The sequence below is a fragment of the Chelonoidis abingdonii genome, chromosome 7, assembly GCF_003597395.2.
Source record: "Chelonoidis abingdonii isolate Lonesome George chromosome 7, CheloAbing_2.0, whole genome shotgun sequence".
In the NCBI taxonomy this organism is placed as follows: domain Eukaryota; kingdom Metazoa; phylum Chordata; order Testudines; family Testudinidae; genus Chelonoidis; species Chelonoidis abingdonii.
The window spans coordinates 53,782,678-53,809,732 of NC_133775.1; the positions used below are offsets into that span (position 1 = coordinate 53,782,678).

Here is a 27,055-nt window from a genome sequence, read left to right on the forward strand (position 1 = left end):
TGGTCCTGCTTTGAGCAGGGGGTTGGACTAGATGACCTCCTGAGGTCTCTTCCAACCCTAATCTTCTATAATTCTATGATATTCATAAGGTTAAGAGGCTTCCCAGGGCTACCTATGAAGTCATGGAGCCAGTGAAAGAACCCACTTGAATCTAAACAAGCCTGAAAGAGATGTGTTTTCCTCTATATAAAATCATGAGTGATGTGGAGAAAGTGGATAAGGAAAAGTTATTTACTTATTCCCATCATACAAGAACTAGGGGTCACCAAATGAAATTAATAGGTAGCAGGATTAAAACAAATAAAAGGAAGTTCTTCTTCATACAGCGCATAGTCAACTTGTGGAACTCCGTCCCTCAGGGGGTAGTGAAGGCTGGGACTATAACAATGTTTAAAAGGGAACTGGATAAATTCATGGTGGCTAAGTCCATAAATGGCTATTAGCCAGGAAGGGTAAAGAATGGTGTCCCTAGCCTCTGTTCATCAGAGGATGGAGATGGATGGCAGGAGAGAGATCACTTGATCATTGCCTGTTAGCTTCACTCTCTCTGGGGCACCTGGCATTGGCCACTATTGGTAGACAGATACTGGGTAGATGGACCTTTGGTCTGACCCGGTATGGCCGTTCTTATGTCCTTATGTTCTCTAATTTCGTGAATAGGAAGGAGAAGAGTATAAGAAATTCTGAAGAGAGCACCACATGCACACATACCCTTGCTAAGAGAGCAGCACTCCATAACTAATCCTGTCTCTCTCAACAAGCCAACTTCCCAGACAGACAGGGAAAGTAGAGAAGACTCAAAGAGAAACCAACTCAAGGAAAACCTGCCCAAACTTCAACATAGATTGGTGAGAGAAAGTTAACTAAGTTACTGGCAAGGAATTAGATTTAAAACTCTTACAATGAATTTACTGGAATATTGAAATGTTGTAGAATTTAAAAGACTAACAGCTTCTCCTGTTAATCATCAAATGGTTAAACCGTATATTCCAGCAAAGGAGACAGAAGCTAAACATTTAACAGTGGGATTTAAGATCTTTGATATTTATAATTGGTCTGTATTAAGACAGCTCTTTACATAGCTTCTTCTAAGTACTAGTTTAAATATTTAGTAAAGATTTAGTTTAGATCACTTACTTTCCCCAACTATTTATGTATGGCAAATTAACTAGTTTAAGGGCAACTGAAGCCTGTCTAGTTATTACTAACCTAAACAGTATATAAGTATTTAATAAGGGGACTAAATTAAATGACCTTTTCAGTTCCTTTTAACCCCTTAAACTGAATACACAATAATTCTGGAAAACAATATACTGTACTCTGGTCTTAATCTACCTAGAGAAAAGGGACCCACCAAAGGTGGGTTCATTCACAAGAGTATAATCTATTCTCCACAGGGTTAAAAGTTCTCCACAGAAAGGCATAAAGAAGAGATTGTAATGGAAGTAACTAGTTTATCACTTGTACTCTGTCATGTGTTGTTTTGTTTAATAATTTATTTTTCTTTAATAATACAATAGCCATGGTTAATAATTGTGATTAATTTGCTTGCTCTTGATCAAGTGTCCCCTAAGGCAGGGGTTCTCAACCTTTTTCTTTCTGAGACCCCCCACCCCTCAACATGCTATAAAAATTCCATGGCTCACCTGTGTCACAGCTACTGTTTTTCTGCATATCCAGTAGATTAATAACCTGGTGTTAGTGGGCAGCAATCAGGGCAATTGCCCAGTACCCCATGCCCCAGGGGTCCCCATGAAGCTAACTTCAAGCCCTGTGTGATGGGGCTCAGGCTTTGGCTTTCTGCCCTGGGCCCTGGTGAGTCTAGCACTGGCCTTTCTCTGGTTTATTTTAGTGGACCCCCTGAAACCTGCTCACAGCCCCCACGGGGCCCCAGACCCCAGTTGAGAACTGCTGCCTTAAAGTATGTAAAAGAATCCGTGTCCTTGAACAGTGGGAGCCACACCCCTGAGTTGACAGAAACAAGTAGTAGGCCTGGCCAGCCATTTGTCACTTCTCTGAACTAAGTATTTTTTGTAATTTTTAAAATAAAATTAGTTGGCATTCAAAATTGAAAACTATCCCCTTCCACTCCACAATAAAATATAATGCATTAACAAGTTAATAAGCATACACATTTTCAAAACACTTTGTAGATGAGATGGTTGATCTTCCTTTCACTTACATCAGCGTAATTCTTTTGGCTTCAGGTTTACACCAGTGTAAGTTAGAGAAGAAAATATAAGTTTAATAAAGAGCTCATACTTAAAATATTTTATCTTACTAAATACAAAAAAAATTAGAGCAAGCAGGTTAGATTATCCTTGGTCTAGACTGATCCACTGGTGGAGTAGAGGGGAATATAAACAATTTCAGTGCTCCAAAATAAATATTATAAGAAAATGACTCACATTGACAGAATAGGAGAATTTTATTATTATTTGACCTTTGTTTCCCTCTTTACCTTGTATGTTCACGTCAAAATCTATTTCATCCTCTCCAGCAACGTTGGACGCCAAACATGTGTAACGGCCAGTGTCTGATACCTGAGCTTCCTTTATCTGCAGAGTCCGGCCACTGGCTTGGATGGTAACATGAGCATCTGGTTTAATAGGCTGTGATTTAATTTAAACAAATTTGTAAGTAAGTATTAAGAATCATGAAAGTAATCTCATGGTACAGCTCTTTTGCTCTGATATGCCAGTCAAATTACTTACTCCTACCTTGATATGACTACTTGACAAGCATTTGAAAGAAAGCTGGGAATAAGAAAACATGTTCTTTTAAATTCATTTCTTTCCTTTTTGATCACATTGGCTTTGCCAAGAGTAACAGAAAAACATATCTATTATTATTGTTCCCAATAACATTAGGAATCACACTCCAGCCAGTAGGCCTGATCCTGTGAGATGCTAAGAATCTCCTGGATGTGCTCAGCCTATTAATGTGCCTATGGTCTAGACTATAGAAAAAAGTAACATTAGCATGATACTAAGCTTCCGATCTAATGAAATATATGTGATAAATGTAAGTGAAGAAACTTAATAGGAAAGGAGTCCTTTGCGGTAATAAAAAGTTACTAACAAAGAAAAAAAACCTACTCTTTCCAAGCAGATGACTTAGATTATTTTATTTTAAAATGCAGTTAATCTGAAGAATGACTTTATAAAGATAATGTTGTGGCCCCCAATTCATTCCCTTTCAACGAGTTTTGTACTCAGGGTCTCACTGTTTTCCCAAAATCTGCACATGGAGGATGCCTTTTGGAAGATCCGCTGCTTCTGGGGCATTGTCACCTCTTCCCAGAACCCAGTGGAGGGAACTTGCAGAGGGTGGGGCCAGGATGTTACACCTCTTTCCAGCACAAGCCTTGTGGGGAATCTGCACAGGAGGTAATACAGCCTGGGGGTCTATTATCTTCTGTGCAATGACCACTCAATTCTAAGGAACAAGCAGTCACAGGCAGATGAAGTCTGGCAGCACCGTCCCACCTGCACTGCAAGTGAACCAGAGGGAGAAGTAGGAGCTCTAGTGCCTGTGGGCAGAGGCATCTGGCCTAATGCAGATTCCGTGAGATCCATAAAATTGTGGGGTGGTACCACTGTCCATAATATTGGGGATGGGGGAAGGAAGATGACAGCAAGGAGGCATTGATTTCAGTGGTGCAGGATCAGGAGCCATGTGTGCACCTATGATGCTATAAAAATGTTGATTAAAAATGATGATAAATATTCAACTGCTTCTGTAAGAAAACCACCCATTAAAAGGAATTAAATTTGTGACTGACCTGTCCATCCTTATACCAGCTGATGGCAGCAGCAGGAATCGCATGAACTTCACACTCCAGAGTAAGGCTGTTGTTTACTTTGATCTTTACTTCTTTAGGAGACAGGCCCATTCCTGAGATATCTCCTTTGTTAATGACGGGTGGAACTGCACAAAAACAAACATCCCAAGGAAGTGAAAGAGATTTCCCTGACTGAATTAACATGTTATACATCGTTTAAAGTGAACCAGACATAGGGAAACCAAGCATAATAACCTTAGAGTAAAAAAATACATTCCTGTGTGATCCTGTTCTCTGAGCACCATAGCTGGGTTATTACAAAACAGCAGTACTTAACTTATTGGTGAAAGTGCACCGGACTACATCCTTGACTGTCCCACTCTACCATCTACCTGGCTTTCATGCTTACTTACTATTTAATCAAAAATAATAAAAATTTTCAAAAACTTGCCAAAAGTTAGGCTTTTGAATCCTTAATGAGTAGAGCTAGTCAAAACTCAGAATATCCTTCTGATGGGAAATTCTGACATTTTGTCAAGTATCAGAGGGGTAGCCGTGTAGGTCTGGATCTGTAAATGCAACAAAAAGTCCTGTGGCACATTATAGACTAACAGACATATTGGAGCATGAGCTTTCATGGGTGAATACCCACTTTGTCGGATGCATGCAGTGGAAATTTCCAGAGGCAAGTATAAATATGCAAACAAGAATCAGGCTAGAGATAACAAGGTTAGTTCAATCAGGGAGGATGAGGCCCTCTTCTAGCAGTTGAGGTGTGAAAACCAAGGGAGGAGAAACTGGTTTTGTAGTTGGCAAGCCATTCACAGTCTTTGTTTAATCCTGAGCTGATGGTGTCAAATTTGCAAATGAACTGATGCTCAGTAGTGTTCACACCTCAACTTCTAGAAGAGGGCCTCATCCTCCCTGATCGAACTAACCTCATTATCTCTAGTGCACCATCTCTACATCTTTCCCTGGGCTTGCAAAGCCTACAGTAACCTCAACTGAATGCTTGTAAATGATGTCCTACAAATCTTCCTGATGTCTTTCAAGATGGTGGGCATGATTTGTATTAATGCAAGTGTTAGCTGGATAGAGTGAGTACCTGCTGGTTCAGAAACCCTAGTGAGCAGCAGAATGGGTAAACTGTAAAGAAAAAATGGAAGAATGAGAAATTAATATATTCCATTGTTATAAAAACTTACTGTAGATTTTCACTTCATAGTGTTTCAGTGTTTCCCCAGCTTCATTTGTGGCTATGCAGGTGTATCTACCAGCACTGTCCTCCTGTGCATTTAGAATCTGCAGGGTTCGCCCTCCTGCACAAAGATTATATTATTCACTAGCATTAGCATCATACTCCTGATCCTCATTATTAATGTTTTCTGCAGTCATACTTTCAACCCTGAGAGCTAAATTCTACTCTTGGATGTGCATGCACAACTCACATTGAACTCAAAAGGAATTGCACGTGTATAATTTAGGTCAGGATGTGACATTACGTAACAATGGATATACAGTATCTGAACTGGGTATGGGCTCTCTCTCTCCTTGACTAGGTATGTGTCATAGTTCCTATGAAAAGTATTAAAGCAGTTCTGAACATGAATTGATTTATGGTCCTGTGCTTTCTGAATAATTGTGCTTCACCTTCTCTCTTCTGCGAACAAGTAAAAATGCACTAATTCTATATATAGGGCTGGATCTGAGGCACTGTACTGTAGTTTAATTTCAGCACTGTACTTCAAGTGAAAAGATGCTCAGTGTGGAGAACAGAGAAAAAATAATACACATGTGAAACATTGTGAATATTAGTGAATTAACAGGATTTGAGACTCCAGATATGCAATTCACTCAAATTGCCTGTAAACTTCAGCATGCATCAGTTTCCTTCTCACAAATTCATGCTTGCTTGTAATTTATACTCACTACATTCTCAGAGCACAACCCCAATTTAAACTGGCTAAAACTCCCTTCAGCCTGCATTCTTAGGAACTGTTCCCCAGTGAAGTCATTTAATTCCCACATACTAGTAATGCTCACATTTCCTCCCACAGGTACAAAATTACCAGTAGCGAAGTATAATAGAAGTGTAACATTCATTTTCATTATTACCTACATTCTTACCAGAAAAACTTTTCCTTATTTCATATGTCCACAAAGGGCTAGACAAGAGATAATTCAACAAAAGAACAATTACTTTGTAACTTTCTTGATGGCAAGCTACTAATGAGCTATAAAAAATGCTACAGTAGAACCTCAATTATGAATACCCTGAAGTTGTTTGTAAGGCTGAAATGTTCATAACTCTGAACAAAGTGTTACGGTTCTTTTAAAAGTTTACACCTGAACATTGACTTAATATGGCTTTGAAACTTTACTATGCAGAAAAAAAAATGCTGCTCTCTATTTTTTTAGTACTTTACATTTAACACAGTACAGTACTGTATTTGCTTGTTCTTTTTTGGGGGGAAGGGTAGGGGGATGGGGTCTCTGCTGCTGCCTGAGGCAAAGCAATTTCAAGGGCCCCTTCCATGAAACAAAGCTGCAATACTGTAGAATACTATATTCTCGTGGAAGCCCCTGTGGGGCCCAGGGCAAACTGCCCCCCTCGCCCCCCTCAAGGCAGCCCTGGGAAAAATAAACATTTAAAAACCTTCCGCATTTCGGCACAAACCCAGTTTTGAGACAAATATTTTCCATCAAAACTTTTTTTGGATCGAAAACTAAGGGTTTTTAAAAAGCAGAAAAAATCACGGATAATGTCTGCTTTACTTCAAAATTTGTTGTGGTTTTTTGAATTGAAAAGCTGAAATTAGTCTGCCAAAACCTGAACATGGTTTGGGGTTTCAGAAGTGTGGCCAAATATTTGCTGCTTGCTGTGTTTGCTTAAAGAAATAATAAAAAAAAATTGGGAGGTAATTAAGGAGGTAAACTGAAAATTTCTATAAGTCATTCAATTGCCTTTTTAATATGGATATGATGTAGTATGGTAATGAATACATTTTAAAGTTATCAAGTGATAGTGGTGATGTGAGTTACTGTGGGTTACTTCAAATGAAGTTACCATGTTGTTGTTATGTTGTTACCACCTAACTTTAATTATATTGTAACTGTGCAATTAACTTGTCTCACCACCATCTTTTACAGAGCAAAGGGATAAATATTATATGAAAGCATAAAAATGGTTGTGAAACTCTTTGAGATCCTGGGATGAAAAATGCTACAGAAGTACAGAGTGATGCTATTATTACAACTAATTGCTTTGATTTATGAATGTGTCATCTGATAAGTGACAAAACATTTATTTTATTTAAGAATAAAAAAATTACCTGGCAAAATTCGGATATTTCTGTTAGATTCCAGTGGAGCTCCATTTTTGAGCCAGGTAATTGTAGCTGGTGGATATGAATAAGCCTCACAAGTCAGGGATGCGGGGCTATTCAGGATAACAATGATGTCTTCTGCACTGCCATGACTGTCTGTACCCGCAATGGTTGGAGACACTAGGAAGCAATAAGAAGATCCTCAGCAATGGAACTGACAGCCATTAAAAGCAATTTAAGGCTACAATAACTTCTAAATGGAGAACTGCTGGTGTTATCTGAAACCTCTTTATAAAGAAAATTCAATATCCTGTTTAGGGATTTGGTTCTAACTTAAATAAGTGGATGTGCATCACTACTAGGCATGTGTGAACTGTTCACAATGAAACCCAGAACCAGGCAAAAGTCCGATAGCACTACATGAAGTTCTATCTGGTTTCTTGTTTTGTCCTGAAGTTGAAATTCAGCGTATGTTCATAGAGCCTGTCAAAGGGAATGGGGGGGAAGCGGGAAGGAAGGGAAGAAGACTACCCCACCACCTCCCAAGGACTATTATTGGCTAGAGATCAACAGGCCTACTGTCTGATCTTCCTGAAAGCTATTGCTAGGCAGGGGATGTGGGGCAGGATATGAGAGTATATAAAGAAACTCTACTGTATTAGTTGTAGTCTGTAACGTGATAACCATCATAATAAAATAACAGGTGGTCTGAGTTTTTATTAAACAATGTCTCCCTTAATGGTGTCCTCAACACATTTCTTCTGTAAAACACAAGACAATGCACTGTTTTGTTCAATCTATATGTAGACTAATTCCTGTTCTAACTCTCTGTTTTCCTACCTAACTTGTTTCTTCTTAAAAGTATAAGTGCCTTATTAATATTAAATACGTTAGCAAGTATACAGTTGTAAGTATTTAACTCTAGTCAGGTAGATTAGACATTGTTGTAATTAACTGTTAGAGCCACTCCAGCATGAATATCTACCCTTCAATGAGATTAATATCTGCTTTAGATAACCAGCACAATCACTTACCAAGTACACTGAGACTGTAACTTTTGCTTTTGTCACCAGCTATATTGGATGCAACACATGTGTATCTCCCTGTGTCAGCAGCTTGAGTGTTGGTGATTTGAAGAAAACGTCCACTGGACAGAATCTGGTGATCTCCATCCTGGGTAAGAGGCTGACCATCTTTTACCCATGTAATCTGTGGTACAGGATTCCCTTAATAAAAATACAATTAATTGTAAGTGGTAATTACTGTAGCCTCTAGAAAATGAAAAGTTACTGAACAATAGAAAAGAGCATTTTCATGTGTCCACTTAATTTCCCTTTTAAGAACATTCTATAGAATACATATTCTATAGCCCTATAGGTTTTTTAACCATCCTCTAGAATTTTATAAGAACAGCCAAACTGGGTCAAACCAATGGTCCATCTATTCCAGTATCCAGTTCCAACAGTGGCCAATGCCAGATGCTTCAGAGAAAAATAAACAGAACAGGTAATCCACCAAGTGATCCAATCCCCTGTTGCCCATTCACATCTTCTGGCAATAGAAGGTAGGGACACCATCCCTGCCCATCCTGGCTAATAGTCATCGATGGATTTATCCTCCATTAACTTATTTGGTTCTTTTTTGAACCCTGTTAGCCTTGGCCTTCACAACATCCTCTGCCAAAGCGCTCCACAGGTTAACTGTGCACTGTATGAAGAAAGACTTCCTTTCGTTTGTTTTAAATCTGCTGCCTATTCAGTTCATTTGGTGACCCCTGGTTCTTGTGTTATGAGAAGGAGTAATTAACACTTTCTTATTTACTTTCTCCACACCAGCCATGATATTATAGACCTATCATATCCCACCTTAGTCTCTCTTTCAAGCTAAGAAGTCCGAGTCTTCTTAGTCTCTCCTCATATGGAAGCTGCTCCATACCCCTAATCATTTTTGTTGCCTTTTCTGTACCTTTTCCAATTCCAGTACATCTTTTCTGAGATGGGGTGACCACATCTGCACACAGTATTCAAGATATGCGCATATCATGGAGATTATATATATGGACAGAGAAAGTACATTTCTGTCTTATCTATCCCTTTGCTAATGGTTCCCAACATTTTGTTAGCTTTTTTGACTGCCACTGCACACTGAATGTATGTTTTCAGAGAACGATCCACAGTAACTCCAAAATCTTTCTTGAATGGTAACAGCTAATTTAGAGTCCATCATTTTATATGTATAGTTGGGATTATGTTTTATGATGTGCATTACTTTGCACATAACAGGGATATACTTTCTGTTAAATTCTACTGGATGTTTAAAAAAATAGAAAGAACCTTTCTATAGTTTAAGATCTATAGGATATTTCTCTTAATGTGTTTTCAGTAAATAACCTTCATTTAAAAAAACCACCCCATTGACAGTGATATTAAAACATTTAAAAAAGAACAGTGAAGATAAAACTCAGAGCCAAATTCTGGCTTTCAGCTCTTTGTACACATGCACTCAAACAACTGTGGTCAGGAATATGGACCACTAACAAACACACCAAGCTACTGTGGGTTTAGCTGTTGAATAGGGAACATATTGTGACATTGCAAAGCCTTACCTATGACTTCACAAGTTAATGTAACACTGTGTTTTTCTTTTACTTTCACATCCTCCAGTTTATTCTCACCCACAATTCCTGGGAGCACTATTAGGGAGAAAAAAGGCATAATATTGCACACTGCTAGTTACACCAAATTTAAATATAACACACTACAGACCTATATTGGTATAACTACATCACTCAGGTGTGTGAAAAATTCATACCCAAGTGCTGTAGTTATACCAACACAATCCCTGTGTAGACAGTGCTATGTTGGTGGGAGAGCCTCTCCTGCTGACTTAGCTACTGCCTCTTGGGATGATGGATTAATTACGCCAATTGGAGAGCTCTCACCCGTTCACTTAGAGTATCTTCACTAAAGTGCTACAACAGCAGCGCAGCTGCACCAATGTAGTAAGTGTAGTCCTACCCAAAGACGTTGTCTCTGTCTGAACGTATTGTTTCTTTCATTTAAAAATAACAAATGACTTAATTAGACCTACTAGGAACAGGCCCACATTGGCAACAGCAAAGAGTTACGATACCCTAGCAGGATTTACAGGTAACAAAATGTTCCACTCTGCAACCAGCCAGCACCCCCACCTCAATCTCCCCTGCTTGCTCCTTTTGAGATGGCTTGTCCTTTTGTGACATGCTGGTGAGGAGCAGTCCTTGCACACTCAATACAAGGACTACATTTGTGAATAATCCTGCAGGGGAACACAGGAGAGAATCTGCTCATGAACCTCTGTTACCACTTGAGCACTTGCTCAAAGGTCGACCTGCAGTCTGACCCAAAGTCTGTTCTATTTCTAACCACCTGTGTGCATACAGAAAACACACATCTGTGCAAATTATATACAAACAAGAAATCCTCCTCTTACTCACAGTAGTGTAATTCCCCACTAATTTCAGTTTATGCCAGAAGAAGCAAAATCAGAATCAGGACGATAAGGTTTGCACCACTGCTACCCACATTCACTCTCATTCATCTGCATCTTTAGAGACTCGCTTCCTGGAAACAACCCCTATGTTTTCAGTATTGTGCATAAATAGACAAGGCACATGAAAACTGGTTCATTAGTATGTGCACCAACATGATTAACAATGACAGGAGGCAAGCTGTGAACCTCTTACTCCCATTTGTGAGCCACCTCATTGGCATGATATGCTTCATTTATTGTTGGGAAAAGCCCAACACAGTTAACTCTATGGTTTTGGAGAAGCAATTATGTCTTTAAATGAAGGGCATTTTTTAGTACTGGGGCAAAGGAAAAAGGAGTTGGGACTCAGAGCACTAAAAGCATAGAGGCTGAAGAAGAGGAGGCAACATGGCTATAAGGAGGACTGGTTAGGTACTCTGAAGTATAACAAGGGATTTAGAGAGAGAGCTTCATGACTGGGAAGGAAGAGAAGATGATGAACTAGGGACCAAATTCTACCCTCATGTAAACCCAAATAGTGCAGGTGTGACATTGCACTCCATAATGTTTTATGGAAACATGCTTATGAATGTGAATATAATGTAACTGGAATATGCTTTATGCAAAAGGTCTCTTGTAAGGTATCATTACAAAGCTTATAATTTACTGAGAGTGTTCATCCTATTTCTATGAATGTATCTGAAACTAAGAATATGAAATATAACTCTGAGGTCCTATTGTAAATATGTAAAGTGTGGGCCATTAATGGTGGTTTGGAAGCTTGATGGCTCTCATTGACCAGGACAATAGGCTGTAAATGGCTCTGTTTACTTGCAAACCTTCCAGTGTATGTGTAGGTCAGCCCAGGAAGAGGCTGGGGGTCTCACAGGACATATGACCATGTCACATGATACTGGAATCCATCTTAAACCTGGTACTTTTCCATTTAGAAGGAGGGGTGGGGACCCAGAGAGACAAAAGATTCCTGCCTTGTGCCAAAGCTATAAAAGGGTGGAACAGAACAAAGGGGCTGCAGTCATGAGAAATCCCCTAGCTACCACCTGAGCTGGAACAAGGACTGTACCAGGGGAAAGGATTGGGCCCAGACTAGGAAGGCGTCTAGTCTGTGAAAGAAGCTTACTGGAAAACCTCTGAGGGTGAGATTTTACTTGTCATCAGTTTCTTAATGTACTAGGTTTAGACTTGCGTGTTTTGTTTTATTTTGCTTGGTAACTTATTTTGTTCTGTCTGTTATTACTTGGAACCACTTAAATCCTAATTTTTATACTTAATAAAATCACTTTTGTTTATTAATGAACAAAGAGTAATTGATTTATACTGGGGGAGCAAACAGCTGTGCATATCTCTCTATCAGTGTTATAGAGGGCAGACAATTTGAGTTTACCCTGTATAAGCTTTATACAGACTACAACAGATTTATTTGGGGTTTGGATCCCATTAGGAACTGAGTGTCTGGGTGTTGGAAATAGGTAACCTGCTGAATGGTTTTCAGTTAAAGTCTGCAGCTTTGGGGCCTCATTCAGATCCTGGGTCTGTGTTGCAGCAGGCTAGTGTGTCTGGCTCAACAAGGCAGGGTTCTGGCATCCCAAGCTGGCAGGGAAAATGGGCTCGAGATAATTTCAGCATGTCAGGTGACAGTCACAAGGGGGATCTCTGTGATCGAACCATCACAGCAGGACTGGACTCCAGATAGCTAGATTCACCAGAAAGACAGGAAGTGAATATTTTGCTTTCACATAATCTAGCTGTATTACCAGTAATTTGGAAGTGAAAGTTAATTTTTAAAAAACATTTCAAGATATAGAATTTACTTTAAACTGATGAGAAAATAGTAAATTAGATCAGATCTTAAGCACCTGATAAGGAGTAAGAGTTTAAAATGAAAGCGGGAGAACAAAAATAAATCAAGCCTACAACTCAAACTATGGGCTGAAAGCTGGAGAAACTACTTCACTGTCAGTGGCTAAAACTTGTCCTCTGCACAACGTGCTTAGTGGGGAGATGGTTACTGGTAGACTCAACCATGGTGATAAGGTCAGTGGACAAGCAGACATGGCTAATACATGGCACATCCTTGCCAAATGTGATGAAATTAGGGCCAAACCCTCTTAATCTGAGTGTATGAGTACTGCTGAAAAGGCTTTTGAGAGAGTTCTATTTTAAAACGTGACCAGACAAAAACAAATTAATGGGAGACATGGAAAAAATGACAGATGAAATCAGACAAGCTCAAGACTGGTTTGAGGAACATTGGGCCAACTATTACTGCTCACAATAAATTTAAAAAAAAGAATTACACACATAACACAGCCTTGTCTCCAAATTAATTCAGTAAATTATCAACACTAAATTATTCCAGACTTTAGAAAAATGTGACAGTTACCTCAAATATTTTGCAAACATAATACTAATAATTCCACACCAATGTGTCTGAACAACCTGGCTTGCCTGCTACAAAGTGAAACAAATGCCAGCTTGTTGGCATTTCCAATGGCATTGGAAACAAATGCCAGCTTGACTGCCAGTATAAGAATGGGCTGTTAGTATCTCTGTGGTACCTTCTGTTTACAGCATTTACTTGTTTAACTTGGGGTATATTCCATGTACCTAATGGCTTAATTCCTATAACTAGCCCTTTGAAATATGAATAAATTATTAGAATGCAAAAATAAATACAAAAAAGGAAAACAGAAGAGGCTTCCATCCTACAAATTTCCATGTAACCCAATTAAGATAGGTTTCACTTAGCATTTCTGCTCAAGGCAAGTGAAGACTATTGTAGCGAGGTTCCCAATTCCATCACTGGCATGTTTCTGTTAAAGTTAGAACCATTTGATCAAAACAGTGAAATGATGAATACTTTTTACAGCTTATCCCTCTTACATTTTTCCACATGCCTGAGCTGATCAAATAAACCTGAATGGACAGAATATAATTACCATTTAGGGTCTGACTTTCAGAAGGGCTGAAGATCCACAACTCCAGCTGAAGTCAATGAGAGCACACATTGCTCAGCACTTTAGAAAAGCAAGAGTTTATAGTATTATCCAGCCAAATGGTGTGATTGTCAGTCAAGTTTCAGGATCCCTGACAATTACTTGCTGATTAAAAAATAATACTGACTACTAATCTGGAAATAGTGTGCCACCCCAAATTTAAGTATATTCCTGGGGAAAATGTAACTTTTAAAAAAAAAAGTTTGAGACTGACAAAATTATATAATACAGCATTTTGGGTAATTGTACTACAAAGTTCATTATACCTGAGCCTGTTTAACTGTGCTGGCTGGCTCAGGCATTACTGCATGCATTGTTTAATCACTTTCTAGAAATAAAGTCATAGCTATGGAAGGTTTTCAGTGGAGCATAGATTTTGCAGATAAAAGTTTTGGTTCCACTTTCAGCTCAGCTCCACCATTTATTTTCATGGTAGGCCTGGGCTTTTCCTTTACCACTATGTTACAGCAGACCATTATCCTGTAACCACTCTTTATTCTATTATATAGAAAGTAGTATAAACTTGGCTGTTTCAGTTCACAAGGGTTTTGCACAAACATTTTGTTCAGTGCCCATGAGGTTGTACCGTGAGTGTTTCTCTGAGTTCTGGCACTGAATGACATGGATTCACAGTATTAAGTTTCACATGGTTTACTGTGTATACTGCTTGTAATTTTTACAAACTGAAAATAAGTAATCAGTGATTCCATTATATGTTGTCATGCCTAAATGTTATTAATTTTCAAATAAAATCATGGCCAGTTTACACGCAAGTCTGACTTGTTTAAAATTGATTTTCAGATCATGTTATCAAGTGAACATTTAGCATGCAGCAACTTGGGGTGTAAATCTACAGCACACTAGCATGTGGCACACTAGGGAATTTTTTCAAAGCAGAGTAGATGAAAGTGCTCTAGGGAACTTTTAGTGCATGGCAGGAGGGTCTACATGGACAGTGCATGGCACCCTAGTGCACTATAGATACACATCCAGCTTGCTATGCGCTAACTGTTCATCTACACAAGCCCTAAGAGGAACTATGTATAAACTTGAATATATACGCTGGTGAAACATACAGTGTAATACTTTATCTACTTTCATCAAAATCATATACTTACCTAAAACTGAAAGGCCAAAATGTTTCCTTGCTTCTCCTGCAGCATTGGTTGCTATACAGGTATACTGACCAGCATCTTCCACTTTAGTCTGCATTGAACGCAGGGTCCTACCCCCTGAAGAGAAAAGCCACAAGAATATACAGATATTAAAATAGCCTCCCAAACAAATAAAGGATGCCAAAAATCCCACAATGAATGCATCCAAACCATTTTTGTGATTTTACAATCACGTTAAAAAATAATTTATCTCCTGATGCTATATAAAAAGACTCTCTAACAGTAGAAACTGACTGGGCTCAATTCTGCTTTCTTTGAAATCATTGGCAAAACTCCCATTGATTACACCGGGGCAGGATGAGACCCTAATCCAGCAAAGTATTATGCCTGTGCTTAACTTTGATCACGTGACTATTCCCATTGGAGTCAGTGGGACTATCATCTATATAAGTGCTTTGGTGTACAACTCACTGGCTACACATGGAAAACAAATGTACTAAACACAAGGTGCTATCAAATGGATACATTAAGAAGAGAATTTTTTTTAAATGTCCTCTAATATGTTCTAATTCTAATATTACTTTTAGGTATTATCCTTAAAAGTAGGCAACAATTTTAGTAGGCAAAAGATAATTTCTTAAGTTGATTGCTTCTCCTTCATCAACACCCTCTGAGCAAACATCTGCAGAGGACTGTGTGTCTTTCCTCAAATCTTGTCCTGCCCACACTTGCACAGCAAAAGTTGCACAGCTTTGCTGGCAGGGTTTGCCCCCATCATACTTATACTAAAACTTACTAAAAGCTCTTCCATTTCCTACAACTATTATCTATCTTCATGAAGATGTGATGTGATGGTTTTTTCCATGTTTTTTAAAGGAACCAAATGAGAAAAACCATGGACAAACAGGAGGATTCAGAGTGAATGGAAGCAGTGTGTGGGCCACTCAATCAGTTTTTGATCCCCTGCCACATAAGCATGTGTTTGATCTACAGAACTGAATTACTTTGGCAGAGTTAAAGGGTGAACTATTTTAAGATTTTAATTTAGGGATTCTTCCCTCAGCATCTTCACAAGCAAAAACAAAGAAAACTCCAACTCTAAGGTCCACAAAAACAGCCACAATAAAACAACAAAAACAGAATTCACCACCACTCTGTGCAGATTTCCTGAGTGATTACACAACAGCATGTAAAGTTCACAAGAAAACAAGGCACAGGGTTGTTGTTAGTTTCCCTCTCCACCAGCATTCAAGGATAACTTGAGGACTTTCCATGGCTCATCTCTCTGAGCTCAGCAGTGACTGAGCACTGTGGAGTTAGTGACATCAGAGTGGGTTGAAGCAATCAATGGACAGAATGGAAACAACTGATCTCAAAAGAGGTTGTTTGAGCTGATGGCAATATCATCCATACAACAGAAAGCCAACATCAGACCAAAAAATAAGGTTTATGTCACATAATAATCAGCACCAAACCCTTTTTCATACATACTGTGGATAAGAAAGGGAACATACAACTGGAAATAGGACTAACTTTTTATGTTCAAGTGTAGAGATGGGAAAATTATTTCAGATAAAATAAAATATCCTCCATATCTCCAGATTCAAGTTTTAAACTATTTTGAACTTCTGACAAGGTTCTGTTTGTTTTCCATTATTTTTCCATGTTCATGCTCCTTTCCCAGTTCTGGGCAAGTTTGAGAACAGAGGGGCTGAAATCCCAAGAGAGGGGCTGTCTTTGGGTAATGCATCTGGCACAACCAGAAGAACTAGAAACTTCATGAAACTCACTTCTCATTATATTTCCAGTCCAGTTTTGCAGACCCAATTTAAGAGAAGCATCCTAACTTTTATCAATTTCTCCCAGCCACACTCAGCTGCCAAACCTTGCACAGGTCATTCCTTAATACTTGAATGTTGTAAAGGGCCTGAGCCAAAGCCAACTCAAGTCTATGCAAAGACTCCCATCAACTTCAAAGTGTTTTCAATTGGGTCCATATATCCCTTTGTTGGTTTCAGAGCTGCTAAGTCAATTATGTACTTTAAATATGAAGTTACCAAACAGCAATCACATGCAGAGTAACGCTGCAGGTGTCAGTCATGCAGGAGGCTGCTCTCTCCCCTCTTTGTAGTCTTGGAGCAATGTGGTTCATTGGAATGGAAATCACAGTCCTCTCGCTTACTGTCAATCCTCCCATCAGAAAAAAAGTATAAGGGCCAGGCCTTTCTAGATGGCCCCAGCAGACTGAGGTTAGAAGTCAAAGATCCCAATTGCACCTGCAGCTATCACTCAGATGTCTGGCCAATCAGATCAGCCAGTGGCAGAGTCCAAAGTCATAAGCACTGATTGCCTGGGACATTTCTCCTGCCTTAATGTAATGGGGCTTCTCTAGAAGCAACAAGTTTTTTCCTAGTTCTCTGCCTTGTGAGGGGACATGTTTCCCCGTAGGCCTGGCTATAGGTTAGGCACTCCAAATCCTGTACTTCTTTTCAATATTGATGACCTGCTGTATGGTGTGCCCAAGGGCTGTCTTTTTTGGCTTTTATCAGAAGGTGCTCTGTCTTATCAAACCATCTTAATTGCTTGATCTGGGTTTGCTCTGGGATTAGATCTGATTGGCTTTGAGGTTAAAAAGGAATTTACCACTTTAAATCCAAGGGCACACAAGCAGGTTTTCCTCTGATTCTGGTATTTAGAGTCACTGCAGACCCACATATATTCAAGGAAAAGTTCTCTTATTATTTGGGTTTTCATTCTGTTTTATGCTCAGTTAGTGAGTCCTTGCCAAAAAAACCCCAAAACCACAAAAAGTATGATCCAGAGGTAAAAGCTTAATTAAGTGAACTGACTTCATGGTGCACATGCACACTGAGAGCCTCACACCTATCAGCATCCACAAGGTAAGCTGTTACCATTTGAAATGGCTCTGGAGATAAATGTTCCTATGCATAGGCCCTTACCAGGTTGGACCAATCAACAGGTTGCCAAATCCTAGAGTGGGATCTCACTTTAGATGCTAGCTCCTGCACACCATTGGATACTGGACTCCAAGCCATGTACTGCAACAGCTCTGAGATTCTCAGATCTGCACAAGTTAGCATAGCTCTAAATGAAATTTGGTAAGAACTTTCTGCTTGGTTCAGATTTGGTTCAACTGGCTATTTAATAAATGCTGCAGCCAATCTGACCCTAAGCTATGTGGCTCTTTATTTAATGGACAAGCACTCAGCAAGAGTTCCTATTTCTGCTTGTGTTGTTAGTACATCAGACTCTCAACTGTACCTGACAGAATTCTCACAGAGCTATTCAAGGGGATAGGCCTTCCATTCTTGAGCCATGTTATGGATGGCAGGGGAATTCCAGATGCTTCACAAATCAGAGTGACAGGATTTTTCTCCACAGTGCTGATGTTTTCAGGCACTTCCAGGTCACCTACAATACTTGGAGGGACTACAAAGCAAAACAAAGGAAAAAAACACACCTGATAACACTGAATAAAAATAACTAAGATTACTTCTGGATGAGACACACCACGTTCTTTAAATGAACAAATTAATTCACTGCACCTAAAACCATCCTTACCAGTATGGGACTGCACAGTTGCAGAGTAACTTCATTTTTCTATTCTAGTTACATAGTAGCAAATTACCATCATTTTAACATTTTCAGTCTTCATATTATTGAGACATCATGTCACAAAGGCAGAAGATATAAACATCTTGGACCTGATTCTATCAATCCCCTTAGATCCTTTTATGGTTTCAGAATCATAGTTAGTACACAAAATTACATTTTGCTTGCTATGTCCATTTTACAGCTAGTGAACTGTTAAGAAAAATTGTGTCAGACTGCCAGAATACTGTACTTTTTCTAATCAAAAAAGCAAAAATATGATCTAACATCCCTTTCAGGGATTTAAATAACAATAGTAAATCTCTTGTTGGTTTTTCATTGTTAGGAAGAGGAATAATTCGACGTTTTGCACGGTTCCACATTTCACACTTCCATGCAGGAAGTTCAGGCTTAGGAACAGATCTGAGTCTGTGAGCATATGAAGTTTACAATTTTCTTTTCAATACATTCAAGTTTAATAATAAAATAAGAGAAATGTTAGAAGTAAAAAAAGAAAATTTGCCACCCCAGAGGCTTCCAACTAGAAAGAACCCCAGTGTAATTTTCACCTCTCTTTTTTAATAATTACAGAAATAAATATATTTTCTTCACTTTCAACTTAATTTCTATCTTTTCCTCTCTCTTTCTCTTCCTTTCTTCTCTAGTTGCCGTTTCCCTTTCTCATTTTATAGGAAGACTTTAGAATTGGAGATGGGCTGCATGGCTCCTGTTATCTCAAGATGTTCATAAACCTTTGTGTTTCAGTGGGATCTGTGACAGAACACTTGTCAAACAGACCATATTAGCGATGATAATCAGTCATCATCATCCAGTGATTACAGTAGCTACCCTAACCCGGTAGTCAAATAACTTGTGTCTGATGAAACAGGAAGGATAGTCAGAGTGTAGATAAAGTCCCATTCTGAATCAGACTCGAAACAGTGATTTTTGAAATTATATACCATGGCTTTTCTTTTAAATGCAGATACTCATACTGTAACCCATGCCACTGAAGTTAGATTACTGAAATGTACTCTCCCTGGGGGCTATAAATGAAACCATTCTGATATTGCAGCTAGTGCCTGCTCATTAATTGTTCCTTCTTGCTGGGTGCACATACACACTTGTGCTGCATAACTTGCATAGGCTGCCAGCTGATTTCTGGATGAAGTTTAAGGTTTGGTTTTAACCTGTAAAGTCCTAACTGGTTTGCATCCTGACTACTTGAGAAATTGTCTCTATCCTCATGCAATACCTTAGCAGCTGTGATTCTTCAGTGCATCCCAGCTAACATCCACCTAGTTTTATCAGGTGAGGACGAGCAGCAGAGTATTCTTGGTTTCTCACTCATTTCCTATCTTAGAGGATCTGAGCCCTGATCTGATTATCTTCAGGATGCTTCACAAGACCTGACTATTTTCCCAGCTTTTCCTTTAGGATGAAGCTGGGATGGAGACTAGGGTTGGTTTGATTTTAGGAGGGCTGTGTTTAGGGGTTAGAAGATTTGTATTTGTTTTGTTTTTCAAAATAACATTTGTGCTTTAATCTATGTAATGTGCCTCGAGCATGTGATAGACACAAATGGAACATCTACATCATTATGACAACCGTTTCCTTACTTCCCCCGGGTAAACCTGAAAACATATCTGTGTCTATCTTGTCTGCTCCATTCATCTCTCCTACTCACCATGAATGTTTAAATCATATTTCCTGTCAGTCAGTCCTGCCACATTCACAGCCACACACATGTAGCGGCCAGTGTCAGACACTTGGGCGTTCTTCAGCTGAAGAAGATATCCATCATTCAGTATTTCTACTCTCCTCCCGTTGACAAGGGTACGACCATCTTTCATCCAAGTTATTACTGGCTGTGGGTTACCCTGTACTTTGCACTCCAGTGAAACATTATTCCCTCGAGTTACAACAACTTCAAACGGGTGGTTCCCACTGTTCATTATAGTTGGGCGAACTATTAAAGAAAAGGAAACAAAATGTAAAACTTTAGCATGAGAAGCTAAGGTTCAGAATGTGCACTGATCCTTACACATAAGAATGAGTGAAGTACTTAAAAGGGAGATCATCAAGAAACACCTCACTGCTGCAGAAAGTGGTGCTGGCAATTCAGTAGGTTGCACTCTGTCTTCTGAGTCAGTACTCTGATAATGCTTGGCTGGACTCACTTTCAGGGTGCCTTACATATTATTTCAGCTGAGATCTGAATCAATATCCTTATGGTATGTAGCCAGTAGGTTTATCAGGTGACTCCGGAAATTAATCCTCACTCTGATTGAGCAAGTAGGATCTTGTGCTGACTTCCATCTGGAAGTCACTCTCTGAAAACCTTACAGTCTTAACACAGTTTTACTAATTAAGGTTTCATAATGTAATTGATTTTTCAGATCAATAACCATATAGAGAATATTACATAATGACCTACCATAAACTTGCAAATTGTATTCTTTCTTTGCGTTTCCAGCTATATTTGAAGCCAGACACATATAGGATGCAGCATCAGATTTTTCAGCAATTGAAATCTGCAACTGTCTGCCTCCAGACAGCACTCTGACTCTTCCTGTAGGGTCAGCCAGCAATGGAGAACCTGCAAGAGATATTCTTTCAGATAAAAACACAGAGAATGGTAATGAGGTTGTTCAGTAAATTCTACCAGCTTTTTTTAGAAAAATCTGAGCTCAGAGTTGCCACTCATAAAAATAAAGAAGCTTCTTAGACCCAAATTTTCAAACTTGGATGCCTAACTTTGGATGCTTATCTCTGATTTGTGCATTTGAAAATCATACATTTATTTATGGAGGAGATTTTTGAAGGTGCTGAGAAGTGTGAGCTCTGGGTACTCAGAAAATGAAGCTGCCACTTTCAAATGTTTTTCTCAATGTTGAAATTTTTTAATTTAATTTTAGGCATCTGAGTGTGAAAATTTAGGCCTTAATATACAGTAATAAGACAACTTGTATTTGCCTTTTTAGCTTCTGTAAGATGACAAAATGACAACACATCATAATAAGGATTTGCCACAATTGAATCTTGTCTGAAAATTCTATTAAGTAAAAGTAGTGTTTTATAACAAACATTTCTTTTCCAACAATTCCTACAAATTCAGTTAGGTTCAGGCATTCAGATACCACAAAGAACAGCGCCCTAAAAAGAACATAGCTATACAGATAAATAGATAAGACAGGCTGGAAAGGCATGTCTAGACTTAACACTGGGACTGATTAAGAACATAGGAATTACCATATTGGAACAATGATTCTATCTTGTCTGATATCCTGTCTCCAACTGGTTAATGCTTAAAGGTAGTGAGGAAAAATTCAAAATGCGCCTAACTGTGCAATATTAAATCATAAGGGGGACATATGCTGGTGATCAGTTTATACCCTGAAGCACAAGGATTTACAGATCCCTCTCAATATTGATCTGGGTAAAGGAAAGTTCAGTAAATCACAAATGGCAATGACTGTACCTAGATAGTATTGTCATCATGCTGAAGCTGGGCATGTAAACAGAGCCTAAGGAAATCCCACTGAAATTAGCACTGAATTTCAATAGCATTTAAGCACCCCTTAATTTCCTTAGAGTCCTATGAAAATTCCTCCCAAAGTGTTTGAGGGGAAAAATGGTGAAAATTGCAAGAAGAAAATTAACAATTTATTTTGTAACTATTGACAATGTTAACTCACTGTTCTTTTTCCAGGTAAGGCTTGGTGGTGGAATACCACTGGATTCACATACCAAACTGATAAGGCTTCCTTCAATTACTGCCAGTTGGGAGAGTTCATCTGAGCCATAAATACTTGGTGACACTGAAAACAAATACCAAAAAATGCACTCAGTGAACCAGAATGAGACCTGCTAACACTGGGCTAATGTCAACTTGGTAAAAGCAAATGGTACACCATTGTGCGTTGAGCAGGTACTGAACGCACAGCCTGGAGGAGTACCCCTTTGTGGGGTACGGCATACTCCCTCTGGGTGACTGGCTCCCTCCTCCAGGGGAATCAGAGCAGTTCCTGCCCACTGCTGAGCAAATACTCTGCAATTCTGACTGGCTCTAATGCAGGTTGCACAGTAAGAGGAGGCTCCCGTACCCTTACCTACATTACAGACCTGCCAGGCAGAATCTGACCCTGAATGATGGCCCAACACATTATCTTAGCTTATAAATCTTTTGATATTGTAAGTCTGCAAGCTACTCAGCCCCTTTTAAAATTCAACCACAGCCAAGATCTTGATTACTTCCCATGGCCACAAAGTCCCTGATTGCCTGCATGGTTCCCAAAGAAGGATTTCCTTTTGCTGGGTCTAATATTGAGTGTTCCCTCTGTTCAGTTATTATGCAACAGGAAAGGAAGCACAGAAAAGAAGCGCCAATCCATTTTCACTCTGATCTTCAACAGTTTTTAATATTTTGGATCAGTTCCCAAGGAAGTGATAACGGCCTGCTTGGAGCTGGGGAGGCAACTTTCCTTAACATGCAATAGTAAATCCTTGAAAATCGACCAGGAGAAGCAGTGGATACCTCAAGCTGAAGTGGGAGAAGGGATTCTCACTAGCGAATGGCTTATCCAACACATTTCAACCAGACGAAAATAGGAAAGCATTTCTGTCTGACACTATAGCCCTCTGATTCCCATAATTTTTTATTAAGCAGAAACAGATGCATGAGTTTCAACACTGGCAACTGTAAAGCTTTATAAAGTAAAAGCTTTATACTGGTTTCAAGCTCTGGTTTCATTTGTTCTGCTTCGAACCATTAAGCTTATGCCAGTCTCCAAGGAGACAAATATTATCTTTAGTACACAGGCTGTGTTCTGACAGTTTCTGCAATTGGAGTTAGCTCTGGGGATCTCACTAGTACTCAGAACATAATCAGACAGACACATTTCCTGTATTTACCACTCAAAAATATGGCACGCACCATTTCTGCTCCTAGTGAGTAAACAAAGGATTTCATTCTAAACAGTTAACTACAGATGGCTTTTACAGGCAACTTTTGGTTTCCATTAAGTTTTTCCAGTCAATGCTGCTAACGAACACAAAATTATCTCTTCTTTCAAAATGATATTAAAATGCTCTCTGTGCACAAAAGGGGCAAATCCAGCTCCCTCTGCTGATGCCAGAGAAGAATCTTTTGCAACAGTGAGTCTGCTGTAAAATTGGAGTTGGATGTAGGGTGACCAGATAGCAAGTGTGAAAAATTGGGATGGGGGGGAGGGGGGGGAATAGGAGCCCATATAAAAAAAGGCCCAATTATCAGGACTGTCCCTATAAAATGGGGATATCTGAATGTAAGGTGGGAGATGCAGGGAGTGGATGTGTTGCTCGTGAAAAGTGTGTGGAGACATAAGTTTTCTATCTATTCACAAACTAGGTACATCCTAGGTATCGTCCACATTGTAATACAGCCCCCAACCACCACATAAATGCCAGTCTAAATCAAGATTTTATATCATCTGTTTTTCAAATAAATCCTGATTTATGAGGGTTCAGGAAAATATAATATTTATCTAGAGTATCACGCTTTATACACAGAACCAGATTTGAAAAACCTGGCCTCCCTTTTGATGACTGCATTTAAGAGGGAACAAGTAATTGCACCTAACTTTGCAGGTCGCTAACAGGAAGCCAAAAATTAGGCTCAAAATATGTGCACTGGATACATATATCACCAGAATAAAGGTATTATTTAGTTTTGTTGAGGTCATTTTTTTGTTGTTCATAATGGGTGAAATTCAGCCAGTACAATGACCAGCACAAGGCATATATGCCCTTCTTAGTCCCACTTTACACTCTATTTTGAGGATTTATGTGAACTTAAATGGTTCCTGGGCCTTGTTCTGGCCCCCTACACTGAGGTGATTTTCACCTAAACAGGACAGTTTTCAGACCTTTATAATAAAACAGAATCAGCAGCCCAATTGTCTCTAAGCCAAGTCATTTATCATATTAAAATCACAAGGTTTAGGATTCCATTCAGGTCTCACTCACTTGATAGGGCACCATCCACCAAATTTGAATTGTTTTATACAAACATACTAAAAAGTAATAATCAGTCATACTAATCACATATTGACTGATATCAGAAAATTGCAATCAGATAACTGTTTCTGATTGGTGACAGAATAAACTGATAATGATTTTTTTAAAGTATATTTATGGTCAGAAAATGACTATGCTAAAATAGCACCTTCTCACTCAACATATCTGCAACATGTGTGATTTCTGATTCATATCTATGTACTAGCATGAACTTTTTTTTTACTACAGCTTTTGTTATTATTTACAACTGTTAAACTGTGCAGAGTAAATATAACAGAGAGAGTAATCTGGATTCTCAGACTCCAAAATTGCACACCCCAAAAACTCAGAAATTATGTGGGTTTAATCTGTATGACACTGGAGTAAACCAATTGGTTAGTTATATATCTAACTACCCATAGTGGATATGTGCTGTTTATGCATGCAAATCTGAGATTGTGGGGTGTCTAAAAATTTGATTACATTAATTTCGAAACCAAATTTTCATACTGAAAATGTGGCCTAATATTTTTATGTGGGCAAAACTGTGCTTTTGCTCTCTTCACTCCATGTATCATAATGCGTAGGTATACATTTTAGGTTTGCCTGAAAGTAACATTTGGATAGTCTCATGTTAATTTCTAAGCTCCTTGTGAAACACTAAACATGGCTTATTTATATAGGCAGCATAGGATCAACCTCAGAAATGAACTACATATGAACTACACAGTGTGCTCCAGCATTATGCTTCACAGCTTTACTAGAGTTTTGTCCCCAGGCTTGGTACAGTATTATAGACTTACCCCAAACATTGACATTATAATTCTTTTCTGTTTTCCCAGCAACATTTGTGGCTTCACAAGTGTAACGTCCAGTGTCTTGAACCTGAGCTTCTTCAATCTAGAAACAAAATTAAACCTTTTGACTCTCATTTTGATGAGTAGGTTGTTATTTGGTATATAGACTATTATGTATTAAATGTTATTAGGGTGAAGTTGTTTATTTTCACACCAGTCATTCTAAAACTTTAAACATAAATTTAGTAAGGATGATACACTGCCCTAAAAACCCAGGAATATGTGCTCCTCATAGCACTCATCCATTATTCATGTTAGTATCAATGCGACTAATGCTGTGAAGATCTCCTCTCAAGTAGCTGGTAGCCTGGAAAAAGGGTAGTGCCTTCATGGTTGATAAGTGGCCGAGGAAGTAAGCACTACAGGAGTCTCACACAAGTGAACTTTACCTTCAATACACTTCCATCTTCAGAGATGCTGAGGCCTGGTTTTTTCAGCAAAGGTCGGCCATCTTTGAGCCAAGTCAGCATGGGTGGGGGAATGGCATTGCTCTGGCAACGCAGCTCCACTGCTTGGCTGATGAGCACAGACAGATTCTGTTCCTCTCCCATAATGTTTGGTGGAACTAAAACAACACATAAAACAAAGAATAAACCCCCTGGCCAACACATGCTTTCACAAGACACACTGAGGAGTTAGTACACCCACCTAATAAAAATAACACGGCAGCTATTAGCCAGTTTCGCACGTTGTGTGTGGAATGAAACAGCTGATTTACGATCATGTATCAGAGATACTGTCCCAATTTTGCACAAAGAGTTCTCACAAGAGATATGTTAGTGAAATTCTGAGTGGAAAGAAATGGTGAAATTCTGCTTGCAGGGAGATGGTGAAGATATAGACTATCTCTTCACTACAGACCTTACAGTGACACAGCTGTACCCCTGCAGCAGCGCTGTTATAATGGCTCCTGTGTAGCCACTCTATGCCAGTGGGAGAGAGCTCTCCTGCCAGCATAATTAAACCATCCACAGTGAGCAGTGGTAACTATGTCAGTGGGAGGCACTCTCCCGCTGACATAGCACTGTCCACACTGGGTCTTTTGTTGGAGAAACTTATGTTGGTCAGGAGTGTGTTCTTTTCAACCTCTGACCAACAAAAGTTTTGCCGACAAAAGTGCTAGTGTAGACAGAGCCTAAGGCAAGTAGGCAAATAGTTAATAATATAATTTAGCAAATGAAAACCACGGAAAAGTTTTTAAGTCCCAGACTGAAAATTCAGAGGACATTTATAACCGTAGAACAACTATGGTTCAAAGGGCTGGAATAATGAGCAATGAGATGAGGAAAGAAAAGACAGACTTCACCTTCTTCTTGCAGAGCCATGATGGCTAATGTTGAAACTATCTCATGTTAGGTTCCTTAAGGAACCATTAATGGAAATCAGCAATAGAAAGTTGTTGAGGAACTCTATGGCCCAACTTCATTTTAATCATCTGCTACACTTTCTGGTCTTTGGAAAGTGAGAAAAGAATTTTTCCCAAGAGTGGGCTGAATGTTTATGGTTCCAGCCAAATGAACGATAATTAATGATTTAATCATCATTAGTTCATAATCTACCATTCTACGGTTATCCTCTGTTTGTTATGTATGGTATTTGCTAGCTAGTTATTACATTTGCTGAGAGTAAACACTATAATTAAATGTGTGTGACAGCTTCTGTGACAATTCCCACCTCCAACTACCCTGCTATTTTCACACACGTATAATAACTTCCTGGAAAAGAATCCCTTCTACACAGAGAAAACTTTTAGGCAGTCTGAAAGCTCATCAGCTATTTTGGAATGGTAGAAGAGTAA

General features: G+C 39.0%; 1 protein-coding gene across 1 annotated transcript in view; it reads right to left on the reverse strand.

Annotated features, from left to right (window-relative positions):
- The window catches only part of HMCN1 (hemicentin 1), a 342,169-nt gene that overhangs the window by 90,502 nt on the left and 224,612 nt on the right, over positions 1 to 27,055 (reverse strand). The window contains exons 41-53 of the mRNA XM_032783448.2: positions 25,647 to 25,822; positions 25,204 to 25,300; positions 22,063 to 22,185; positions 20,802 to 20,963; positions 20,052 to 20,333; positions 18,035 to 18,202; positions 14,756 to 14,869; positions 9,716 to 9,802; positions 8,145 to 8,336; positions 7,117 to 7,290; positions 4,990 to 5,103; positions 3,785 to 3,930; positions 2,462 to 2,612 (exon numbers count right to left, since the gene is read on the reverse strand). Of these exons, the coding sequence (XP_032639339.1) occupies positions 2,462 to 2,612; positions 3,785 to 3,930; positions 4,990 to 5,103; positions 7,117 to 7,290; positions 8,145 to 8,336; positions 9,716 to 9,802; positions 14,756 to 14,869; positions 18,035 to 18,202; positions 20,052 to 20,333; positions 20,802 to 20,963; positions 22,063 to 22,185; positions 25,204 to 25,300; positions 25,647 to 25,822 (1,986 nt within the window). The remainder of the gene's footprint in view (positions 1 to 2,461; positions 2,613 to 3,784; positions 3,931 to 4,989; positions 5,104 to 7,116; positions 7,291 to 8,144; positions 8,337 to 9,715; positions 9,803 to 14,755; positions 14,870 to 18,034; positions 18,203 to 20,051; positions 20,334 to 20,801; positions 20,964 to 22,062; positions 22,186 to 25,203; positions 25,301 to 25,646; positions 25,823 to 27,055) is intronic.